The 12,600-nt window shown below is 54.7% G+C and overlaps 1 protein-coding gene across 1 annotated transcript; it reads right to left on the bottom strand.

The window, feature by feature from the left end:
* Positions 1-4,151: 4,151 nt before the first annotated feature.
* Positions 4,152-12,181, bottom strand: LOC123134414 (1-aminocyclopropane-1-carboxylate oxidase homolog 4). The gene is made up of 2 exons (XM_044553673.1): positions 11,336-12,181; positions 4,152-4,447 (listed from the first exon to the last, which is right to left on the bottom strand). The coding sequence occupies exons 1-2, from the start codon at positions 12,179-12,181 to the stop codon at positions 4,193-4,195; spliced, it is 1,101 nt and encodes a 366-aa protein (XP_044409608.1). The 3' UTR covers positions 4,152-4,192.
* Positions 12,182-12,600: the final 419 nt, after the last annotated feature.

The following is a 12,600-nucleotide window of genomic DNA, read 5'->3' as shown; positions in this document are numbered from 1 at the left end:
CTCTAATACTCCCTCCGTTCCAAAATAGATGACCCAATTTTGTACTAAAGTTAGTATAAAGTTGGGCCATCTATTTTGGAACGGAGGGAGTACAATCTAGAGGAAGCACCACCATCGATTGTTTCAAAAGTACTTGGGCTACGGGTTCCTGTCGCGACTTAACTGCCTGTCTTACAAGGTAGCAAGAATATGGTACAAGTTGTATCCAGCAGCCTGCATCATGTGATCTGCCGTAAAAAGGAGAAAACCCCTCCTGTCACTGGCTGCTGAGGATTTTCAGTTCAACTATATATATGTATATGGAATTTGCAAGTGATAACATTTGTGGATCTTAGGAACACCCTCGAAGCCAGGGCAACGGTTATCCGAGGGTGTTCCAGAGATTGAGAGACATCGTCGAACAATGCCTAGGCGCCGGCGGCGAGGGCAGGAGGAGGACAATATTGATATACCCAGGACCCATGTGTTTTACTTTCTACTTTGAAAGATGGTTTTGTAAAGCTAGAGAATTTCAATATACTCCATCCATTCCCTTGTACAAAGTCACTATGGAAAATATATTTTGCGTCTATATAAGGCCAGTAACGGTAATCGAGACAAAAATTAATAATGTTTCTTCGTACTAGCAACTTGTTTAATACATCTTATACAATTATGTTGCTTCTTATATATTTCATATACATCTTATACAATTATATATATATATATCGGTTTACAGGGCGTGCGCGTACCCCTAGGTCGTCAATTTGACCAACCTAATACAAGTCATATATTACAAAAAGTATACCAATATAAACTTTAGATGTTCTATTTTCAAAAGATATAATTTTTGTGTTATATAGTTTATATTAAGGTGATCAAATAGGCAACCTAGGTATACGCATATGACTTGTAAACTGAAACGGAGGTAGTACTTGCATGCATGTGGTCATAATGACACCGTGTTATTCCCTCCGTTCCTAAATATAAGTCTTTGTATTGATTTCACTATGGACTACATATGGACGTAGTTTAGAGTGTAGATTCACTCACTTTGCTCCGTATGTAGTCCATATTGAAATCTCTAGAAAGACTTATATTTAGGAATGAAGAGAGTATTTTCTTCCCATTCCTTCCTTGCACACATGTGGGCGTATTAATAATTCCGGTTAACGAAAAAAAAGTTGGCTTTTAAAGTAGCCATTAAATTTTACCTTGATACATGTAATGTGAGTTTGTGGCCTTGTATAAGGGAATGGATGGAGTATATGGTTTTGGTCTTCCCACCATTTTTTCAATCATTTATGCATGAACATCCTCTTTTTGAAGTAACTGTGATTGCATTGCAAGGATGTCGATTAAAGTATGGGTTCCGCACTCATGAACTTGCAGGGTTGGCTAACAAAGCACTAGTTAATCACAATCTCAACATGTTGGGAAGTTCTGATTTCACCGGTTTCGTTCTGATTCACAGGTAGATAAACTGATATGACTATTTTTTCAGTTAATCAGTAACATTACTTGCAGACACCACTGCTACACGGCGGCAATACCAATTATCACAATTTCATGCAGTACTAGAAGGGCTGTCAATAATAATTATAGTAAATCAATAGGTTGGTAAACTGTAGCTCAATGCCTCCCTTTGCCTCTGCATGCGCATGCACATATTAGCTATATGTATTATGTAGCGCCGATCTTCAGCAAAGACTTTTGACGGCAGACAATAGTGTTGGAACTCAGATTACTGCGCGTAGTCACAGAAGCCGTAGCTGCACTTGTCGTTGCATCGGTTAGAGCAGGTGCCGCAGTTCTTCTTGTCAGAGAGCAGATCCACACAGTGCCCGCCACAACACGTCCGGCCATGCTTGCACGCCTTGTTGCAGCCGCCGCAGTGCTGGGCGCTGGCGACGGTGTCCACGCACTGGCCGCTGCAGCACGTCGTCCCCGTCGCGAGGCATGCTTCGGCCGACTTCTTCGAGCACTCGTACGCCGACAGAGGCAGGTGGGCAGCGCCGCCAACAAGCAGGAAACGGCTCCTCCTTGCCGGCGGCCCGGTGCTCTCGCTGGCGCCTGCCGTGGCTGAGGCAATGCCGCTGGTCGTGGCCAGCACCGTGATGAGGAGAAGCAGGGTGGCGTTCGCCATTGTGGAGACGAGAAGTAATGCAGATGCAGGTGGTTGGCTTATTGGCTCGTTGCTCTTGATTAGCAGGGAGCTGAAGGATGTGGTTGTTGTGTGGAGGGAATGTCTCTCAAGGGTCACGCTTTATATAGAAGAGGTCATGGGCAGGAAGTCAGCGGGGTAGCTATGCTCTCTTGAGGTTGACTTTCTGATGCAAAATTTGACTTCAAGATGACGCCAAGAAGCCATTTTTTACCCGGAACTAAAAATGATTGAAAATAAACAAGAGGTTTTAGGTACAATGTTCATATGGAGTGTAGAGGTTTCAGAAGATTAATTATAGGTTGATCAATCCATAATCCGGGTGCATGCTAAGCAACCAGTACGCAAGATTAGTGTTGAGAACAGAGAATGGCTGAAGAGATTGTCGTAGTACGAAGTGTAACTAAAGTGAACCCACAGTAAAGCTCCACGGAGCACTAATCCTGCACAAGTAACACACGGGATACAGTGAACCAAAATGCCGTCCTTCCTCACATGCTGGACGCGATGTACGATCATAAGGTGAGGACTGAAAATAAGGTAAGCAGCGATTAAAAATGATACAATTAACCCTCAAATTCCTCGCAAAAAAAAACACTCAAATTAATGCATAGGGCTGTGGCTTGACATGCTACACCCTCTGATCGTGGACAAGGGAAAGACCATCATCAAGGCATCACCCGTGGATCAAACGGTACTTGCTGGGATAATGGAAAACAGCTAAGATACATATAAACACTGATGAATAATGTTTAGGAGAACCATGGAACCGTGAATATACTCCTATTTTTCGTCAGATATCACCTCGAGACATGTGGCATGCGCTGTTATTTGGGCATTGTTTACTGATCTATGTACCCCTCGGTTTTTATTTACTCCGCGTATTAGTTTTGGTCAAAGTCAGACTTTGTAAACTTTGACAAAGTTTAGAGCCAAAAATATTAACATCTACAATAACTAATCAATTTCATTAGATTCATATTGAATGTACTTTCACATCTTATAGATTTGTTATGGTAAATGTTTATATTATTTTCTATAAGCTCAGTCAAACTTTGCAAAGTTTGATTTCAGTTAAATCTAATATACAGACTAAATAAAAACAGAGGGAGTAATGTATTAGGAATCTTTCTGACCTTCCGAACAAGTTAATTGTCCTGTAAATGTAAAACATGCATTATATTGCCAGGCCGTTTCTTTTAAACTTGGATGGCATCATCGCTCCATTGTTCTGAAACAAAACACTCAAATGCCGAGACCATTCCGCAGCACCGAGGTTGTTTTTTCTTGTTAGTTCCGTAAGTGGTCCATGACGGTTTTACTAATCCAGCAACTAGTATAGTGAGTAGAAATTAACATGTGCGTCAAGATGCCGAGTTATCCTTTTGCTCTTTTAGGGGATGGCAGATACAAAAATATGTACAGCATACTCCCTCCGTCCGGAATTACTTGTCATCAAAATGGTTGAAAATGGATGTATCTAAAACTAAAATACATCTAGATACATTCATTTCAATGACAAGTATTTTCGGATGGAAGGAGTACTTTCTCAGGCCAGTTGGTCAAGTGATGGTAGTTGCAGAAAAAATATACTCCCTCCGTTCCTAAATATATGTCTTTCTAGAGACTTCAAATGGATTACCACATACAGATGTATATAGACATATTTTAGAGTGTGGATTCACTCATTTTGCTCCGTATGTAGTCATTTATTGAAATCTATAGAAATACAAATATTTAGAAATGGAGGGAGTACAACATACAGTGTACATTTTTGGTCCACTTGATAGTTACATGCCTGAAACATGTGATGGTTACACAATGAAACATAAAACTAGCATTTAATTTGGGATGGGCTATGGAGAAACAATGAAACAGACAGAAGCGTGCACTGTGTAAAGGTAGAATAACTGTAGCGCATTCTCACAGAACAACACTGGCCCTGAGATGGCTACATACTGTCATACTTACACGTACACAAGCTTAAACATTGTTTGGTGACGTTTGATTCTCTTTTTTTTTTTTTGCGGGGGGGACGTTTGATTCATCTTACAGTTTGAAGTGCTCAAGTAGAGCTTTGCTGGCAAGGTCACGTTTGAAGAAGGCCCCCAAAAACTCAAACATCGTGAAACGCCTGTACTTTGGTGGGTTTTCTGTAGAAACCAGCCCTGGCAACGGCCCATACAAAACTGATTCCCCTCGCTTTCCAGGATTGAAGAAGACAGCAATTGAAACTCTAGCTTCCTCACGTGAATTCATCACCACCCTGTGTTCGACGCTCTTGTACTTATCATTTGACATTATCTGATGAAAAAAATGGGGTAATAATTAATAAACAGATTAGATGCAGTGATGACATTATGAAACGGCCGCTCGCCGCTCCCCCGCTCCCCCGCTCCTTGCTGCACCGGAGGCCACTCCGGCCCCGGCGGCCACGCCTTGCCTCCACCGCCGGCTGCCACTCCGGCCCCGGCGGCCCACTCCCCGTCCCATGGACGCCTCCCCCCCTCCTCCGGGGGGCCTGCACCCCACGCCACGCTGGCTGGAGTCCAGCCCCTCCTCGGCTGGATCTGGTTCGACCGCCGCGTCGTACCGGGACGCCTTGCTCGCCTCCCCATCTGCTCCCCCCTCCGGTGGTGGTACGCCGCTTGACTCCACCGCCCCGCGTCTTTCCGGGCTTCGGTCGAAGGTCCACCGCGGCGACCCCACGCCGGAGGCCCCCTGGAGCGTTGCCGGGCGCCAGCGCCGGAAGCGCCCACGCCGCCCTCGCGCGCGCCGTCCTACCGGGCCTGCGCGCCCCCGCTCTACGTCCTCGGCAAGCGCGAGTGCCCCCGCTGCCTCTCAAGGTCCCGAAGCCACCTGCTTGAGGAGTGCCGCCGCGACATCCGGTGCCGGAGATGCCGTTTCTACGGTCATATGGCACGCGACTGCACCGCGCCCCACAAGCGCCTCCCCGCCCAGATCCTTGCGAAGCGACCTCGCACCTCCCCTCCGTCGACGGTTTCGGGCGGGTCAAGCCCCACCGCGTCCTCCGGACGGGCTTCCCCCTTGCCGTCTCCGGCGCACTCCCCGCGGCCGTCCCCGCCACCCTCCTCGAGCCCGGCCCCCTCCTCCTCGTTGGGCACGCCCACTGTCATGTCTGGGCACCCTGCACTCCGGCCGGTCGGTGCCAACTGCTTCCTCCCCCGTTCTGCCGAGGTTGAGGCCGCGGAGGCCAGTCTCCAGCGCGCCCTGCTCGCCACCGTAGCTGGTCGCTGGACTGGCGTCTCCTGCGCCGACGTCACGGGACTCATCAGCGGGCGGTTCGACATCCCCGCGGACATGTTCTCGGTGCATCGCCATGGGCCGGCGCAGTTCTTGCTCCGGTTCCAGAGGATGGAGGACCGTTCGCGAGCGTCGGCGGGCGTGGCCCGCGGCCCGCGTTTCCGCCTCCTCTTGCGCCCCTGGAGTCGCTCCGATGGCGCCCAGGCCGTCTCCCTGCGTTTTAAGGTGGATCTCGAAATCTCCGGCATCCCCGACCACGGCTGGCACCTCTCCTTCGCCGTGACTCTGCTGGCTCCGTTCTGCAAAGTCGACGAGCTCGCTCCGGAGACTCGCGATGGCTCTGATATGTCCGTCTTCAGAGTTTCGGCCTGGACTCCCAACCCGGACGGGATCCCGCGCTCCTCCGACCTCTACCTCCCGGAGAACGACGCTGTGATCGCCGGCGCCAACCCGGACGTCGAGGAGAGGTTCGCTTTGGAGGTTCTGCGCTACCCAGTAACGATCCACGTCGCCCGCTCCACCGATTTCCGCCTGCCGGCCCCGGCCCCGCCGCCCCCACCTCCTGCGGATGACTCCACCCCCTTCGACGCCCCTCCGGCGCCGCCGTGTCCCGGGCCATGGCCACGTTACTACGATTTCCCGTGTCGCTCCGGGAACTGCGGTGACGCGTGGCCGCCGCCCGGCCGCGACGGCGGCACCTCCGGCACCGGCGTGCACCATCGCCACCGGCGCCCTCCTCCGCCACCCGCGACTGGCATGGGATCCTTGGATCCCACTCGTTGCCCGCTGACGCTCCTGCCCGGGCCCAAGGAAAAAGCCGCCCCACCTTTCGGCAAAGCCGCCTTGACTGCGGTCCGCGCATGGAGACAAGTCCGCCAACCACGACCGCGCCTCTACGCCTGGCCCCCGCGCCTCTGCTGCTGACATGGCGGCCCCACCAGGCGCAGATGCTGAGTGGGACACCCTCAGACCCCACCGCCGAGGCTCCCGGGTCCCCGCGCTCGCCCCGTATTGGTGGATACACTCTGGTGGAACCGGCCGGTGCCCCGTCCGTTCCTCTCGTGGACGCTGCCCAATCCCCTCTGAGACGGCGACAAGATGGACCTGATCCCGAGGCATCCCCTGCCTCTGGCCCGCGGTCCCCTACCCCCCGAGCCACAGCATCGGCTCCACCACCCCTGGCGACCCCACCACGATCCCCCAGCTAGCTTTCGGCCTCCGCCACACCTTTCTCTCCACGTGTCCAGTCCCCTAGCGCCCTGGCGTCTCCTGGCCATGCGGATAACGCTTTGGTTGCCCAGGCCCGTGAAGTCCAAAACTTTGTGGCAGGAATCCTGCTGCGATCGGCGCCCGTGCTACCTACTCCAGGCCCCAAGCGAAGAAGGAAGGAATTGCCCCCAAACTTCACTCCCAGACGCAGCCACCGCATCGCCAAGGCCGACCGGGGTCTCGACTCGGAGGCTAAGGCTAAGCGGGTGCTTCTGCTGCGGCTCGGCATCATCCGCGAGAACGAGCCACTCTCCTCCTCGGCCATCGAGCGCTACAGCAAGCTTTTCGAGCAGCCGCTGGCCGAGGACGTCGTGCAAGCCTTTGCGGACTACTACGGATGGCACCTTCCCACCGGCTCTCTCCCTGTCCAGTGCGACATTGCCGCCAACTAGTTCTGCCGTGCCCCTTCCCCTCGGCCTCCATCCTTCCCTTATGGAGTGCACCCTTAAGACTGTGTTCTGGAACGTCCGTGGCCTTCATTCCAAGGCTAAGCGCACCGCGGTCCGATCTGTAATTTCCTCGGTTTCACCGAACATTGTATGCCTTCAAGAAACGAAGCTCGATTCGTTCACGTTGCCCCTTGTGGTGGAGACGCTAGGCTCTTGCTTCCTGGATTTCTTCTTCCTCCCGGCCTCCGGCACCCGTGGCGGCATCCTCCTTGCTTGGAACTGTAACGAGATCGCTATCTCCAGCCCATACATTGGTCAGCACCACATCACGGCCCTCGTTTCTACCACCTCGGGTGCGCATCCTTGGTGGATCACCGAGGTCTATGGCCCGCAGGACGATGATGATAAGATCATGTTCGTCGAAGACTTGCAAGATACCCGCGACTCTTGCGCTGGCCCCTGGCTCCTAGGCGGTGACTTCAACCTCGTCTCCTCCTCCAGTGACAAAAGCAACGGCCGGATCAATAGACGCACCTCCAACAGATTCCGTCGCTTCATTGCCGATATGGAGTTGCGCGACGTCTACATGCATGGCCGCCGCTACACTTGGTCCAACGAGCGAGACTCGCCCACGCTTGTGCGCAACGACCGCTTTCTTTGCACCTCGGAGTGGGATCTCGCGCAGCCGCATGCCATCCTCCGCTGCCTTGCCTCGACGGTGTCTGACCACTGCCCGCTTTTTCTTGACTGTACTCCGAGCTCGGCTGGCCCGAGGCGCTTCCACTTCGAGCGGTTTTGGATTAGGCTTGAAGGCTTTCAGGACACGGTGGCGGCTGCTTGGAGCTCTGTCCACAACCCAGACCCCTTCCGGCGCGTTTACCTCCGCCTCAAGACCACGGCTCGCCGCCTCCAGAGCTGGGGTGCACGCACTCATGGCCACGTCTCCCTGCAACTTATGATTGCGCGGGAGCTCACCGCCCGCCTCGATGCGGCCTAGGACACTCGGGCTCTCTCCCCCTCTGAGATCTGGCTTCGACGCAATCTGAAGCGCGCCTACCTTGGTTTAGTCTCGCTCGACAGATCCATCGCCCGCGAGCGGGCGCGGTTTGGATGGCTGAAGGAGGGCGAGACTAACACCACCTTCTTCAAAATCCACGCGGCTCACAGGCGCCAGAAGAACCGCATCCTCTCCCTTCAGCACGAGGGCTCTTTGATCACCGATGAGCAGGACATGGCCAAGGCGGCCTACCACCACTTCTCCTCGCTCCTCGGCACTCCAAGGCTCCGTGATTTCTCCCTCGACTTGCGACAAATTGACGACCGCTCCTTCAACCTAGAGGAGCTCGAGCTTCCTTTTTCCGAGGAGGAAATCTGGACCGCGGTCAAGGCGCTCCCCCGTGGAAAAGCCCCGGGCCCCGATGGATTCACGGTTGAGTTCCTTGTGGCATGCTGGGATACGATCAAAGTCGATATTTGCGAGGTGTTCAACAAGTTCTACTCCATGAAAGGGCGCAGCCTCCAGCGCCTCAACGAAGCCCTTATCACATTGATCCCTAAGAAGCCGGACGCCGCCTCTCTCTCGGATTACCGCCCCATCAGCCTAATCCACCTGATCGCGAAGCTCATCGCGAAAGTCCTCTCCCTACGCCTCGCTCCTCGCCTGGGCCAGCTCGTCTCCACCAACCAAAGTGCATTCATCGCCGGGCGGTGTGTGCACGACAACTTTATGCTCGTCCAACAGACCGCCCGCCAACTCCACAACCTCCGTGTGCCCCGCGTCCTCCTCAAGCTCGACATTGCACGCGCGTTTGACACGGTCTCTTGGGCTTTCCTCCTCGACGTGCTACGCCACCTGGGCTTTGGTCGTCGATGGATCGAGTGGATTACCATCTTACTCTCCACATCCAGCACGCGCGTCCTCATCAATGGATCCCCCGGCCCCCCCATCGCCCACGCTTGCGGACTGCGACAAGGCGATCCTGTGTCCCCAATGCTGTTTACGATTGCCATTGATGCTCTCAACTCCCTCCTCCTCCATGCCCACCGCAGCGGCCTTCTTCAGCGGCTCACCACTCGGCACGCCTCTTCGAGCATTTCCCTTTATGCCGACGATGTGATCATCTTCTGCCACCCGTCAACCCGCGATCTCCGGGTCATTTGGGAGCTGCTCCGTGTCTTTGGCGAGGCGTCCGGGCTATGCACGGACTTTGCCAAGTGCTCGGCAACCCCGATCCGCTGCGACGACCCCACGCGCGCCTCCATTGCGTGCGAGCTGGCCTGCACCGTCATGGACTTCCCTATCACCTACTTGGGCATCCCTCTCTCGCTCCGGAAGCCGTCCACCTCGTCACTCCGGCCGATCGTGGAGAAGCTGGCCAAGAAGCTTTCCTCCTGGCGGGCGATGCTCCTGTCCCGCGGTGAGCTCTCGCCCTCGTCCGCGACGTGCTGTGCGCGATCCCCTCCCACATCATGGTCGTCATCGCTCTTTGCCCGACGATCCTCAAGCAAGTGAACCGCATCATCCGCGAATTCCTCTGGCATGGTAATAAGGAGACCCGCGCCGGCCACGGGCCAGTCAACTGGCAGCGCGTCTGCCGGCCCCTCCATCTTGGCGGGCTCGGCATCCCGGACCTCCATCGACAAGGGATCTCTCTCCGTGTGCGCTGGTTGTGGCTGCAGCGCACCGACCCGCCCAGGCCGTGGGCTCACCTGCACCTGCCCTCCGATGCTGACTCCTCCGCCATCTTTCACGGGTCCACGTCCTGGATCATCGGCGACGGTAGGTCTTGCCGATTCTGGACTGATGCTTGGATCGACGGCATGGCCATCGCGGACATCGCCCCTAACCTGCTTCCCCTTGTCCCCCGAAGGCGTCGCAAACGCACCGTGGCGGAGGGGCTCCAGGACCGCTGCTGGATTGCAGACTTGCGTGGCGCGCTCACTCCCACTGCCCTGGTGGAATACGTCCAGCTTTGGACTAGGTTGTGTCACCTCCACCTATCTACCTCCCCTGACCGTCTTGTCTGGCGCTGGACTGCGGATGGAAACTACTCTGCCAGATCCTGCTACCGAGCCCTCTTTGCCGGCTCCATAGCCGCCCCATTCTGGCGCCTCACCTGGAAGTGTTGGGCCCCTCTGCGCGTCAAGATGTTCACCTGGTTGGCCGACCTTGACCGCTGTTGGACTGCCGACAGACTGGAGCGCCACGGTCTCCCTCACAATGACAGATGTGCTCTCTGCGACCAGCACGTCGAGACCATGCAACACATCATCATCGCCTGCCCTTTCTCCAGGCAAGTTTGGCATGACGTCCTGTCTTGGGTGCGCGCAACCGTTCCCCCCCCCCCTTCCGGTCCCGAGGAGTTCCTCCCCTGGTGCTCTTCTATGATCATAAGCTCCCCCGCTGGACACCGTAAGGGGCTTGCCACGCTTGCAACCCTGACAGCCTGGTCCATCTGGAAGCAACGCAACCGCTGTGTCTTCGACGGCGAGCTCCCCTCCACCTCCCGGCTCCTTGATATTATCCAGAACGAGGCACGTTCTTGGGCTAGGGCTGGGGCTCATGGTTTAAACATGCTGCTGGCATAGGTCACTAAGCTTGTACCCGGGCTGAGCAGCCCGTCACCACTGCTCCTCGCTCCCTGTCTGGCCTGCGTGCTGGACACCGAGCCCCCCCCCCCCTGTACCTTCCCCTCCTTCCTATCAATGAAATGATACGCTCTCTAGCGTATTCGCGAAAAATGACATTATGAAACTGGTCCAAATCCTTTATTAATGTGATCCTGAAAGCAATAATCCATTGACTATTCCCGCTTACTATCTACCACTAACACGACATCATATCCAACTCAAGTGTAATGTTGAGTTGAACTGCGTTGAGCTGTAAAGTGCTCCCACCGTGTCTAGATACATCCGTTTGAGCGTCAATTAATATGAGACGAAAAAAGTATCAAAATTCAAGCAATGGATGCAAATCACCATCCTCGCGCCAACATAAATTGGCATGAAAAACGTTCGATTTGCCATGCCTAAAATTCCAATGTCAGATTTCTTAGCATTTTCGAAAATCAAACCATTGCCTTTCCAGTTTTCATGAGAGATGCGCACTACCAAGTATTTGTCCTCCTGTTCTTAAATCATCTGGATTGAGCTGAATTGGTAGCGTGCGTGCTTTAGATAATTCAGATGTAACTTGAACAAAGTTGCTACCGACTGTATTTAGAACTGAATCCAGTTGCGAGCATTTGGACAGTGACAGGGTGCATTATACCTGCAAGAGGTCCCCGACATTGATCACAAGCGCGCCCGGTGCAGGCTTCACGTCCACCCAGAAGCTCTCCCCGTCCCCATTGGTGTGCTTCACCTGCAAACCACCAACGCCGTCCTGCGCAAGGACGGTGAGCACGCCGGGGTCGGTGTGCGGGACTAAGCCCATGGTGCGCTCAGGCTCGGGGCACACCGGGTAGTAATGGCAGACCATGAGCTTCCCCTCCAGGCACGAGGTCTCCTCCAGCGCCGCACCCCCGAGCCCAAGCCCCTCGGAGAGCAGCGCCATCACGGCACGGGCCACCGCGGCGGCATGCACTTCCCACTCGATGACTTCAGAGCGGCACACCGACGGTATGCGTTCGGTGTTGGGCGGCGTAGGCCCGAACATCACCTGGACGGTGTCGCGCCAGCTCGCCGCGGGGGACTGGAACAGGTCGACGTTCGAGGAGTAGCTGACCCCGCCGGACAAGGCCCGGCCGTAGTGCGCGGCGCGCTCGAGGGCGGGGAGCTCGTTGAAGGCGCACACCGCGGCGAGGGCCCTCGCGGGGTGGCCGGAGGGGACGAGGGCCTCGTGGTTGACGAGGTGGAAGAAGCCCCAGTCGCGGGCGGCCGCCGCGGTGGCGGCGGCTACGAGGTGCGCGGGGAGGGAAAGGTCAACGACGGGGATGGAGATGCCCGGGGGAGCAAGCGGGACGGAGGCGTAGGGGTCGGGGTGGACGAAGAGGTCGGGGACGGTGGAGACGCCGGACTCGACGAGGCCGCGGACGCCGGTGCGGGACTCGTCGAAGGCCTTGAGGAGGGCCGCGCGGTCGGACTTCGAGGAGGCTGCGGCGGAGGACGCGGCCATGGTCGTCGCGTTCGCGTTGCGTGCGTCCCGTTGAGTTTGACGAGCGGAGATGATGCAGGCGAGAAGCGGGATTGACGTGCCTTGAAGCTGACATGCCCCTAGAATTTGACCAGCGACACGAATTGGGCCAGACCAAATTATGGCAGCCAGGTGGGCCAGAGATCAAACTACGGCCTTCTTTGTCTCAAAAAAAATTGACTCCCTTCTTTTCTCAAAATAATAAGTTTTAAAAAATTATGCGGCCTTCTGATGCAACTCCAGACTAAACAATGCAAAAAAAAAACCCTAGAAAACTTCATCAACTGACGAAAAGAATCGGAAATGGTAAAGGTATCCAAATCAAGGAGACAATGGATAATTGCAAACTAAACAATGCAAAGAACCCATAAAAAATTCTTCGTCAGCTAATGAAGAGGATC

The sequence above is a fragment of the Triticum aestivum genome, chromosome 6B (genome assembly GCF_018294505.1).
Source record: "Triticum aestivum cultivar Chinese Spring chromosome 6B, IWGSC CS RefSeq v2.1, whole genome shotgun sequence".
Classification (NCBI taxonomy): Eukaryota; Viridiplantae; Streptophyta; class Magnoliopsida; order Poales; family Poaceae; genus Triticum; species Triticum aestivum.
This window is presented reverse-complemented; position numbering and strand designations above follow the sequence as displayed.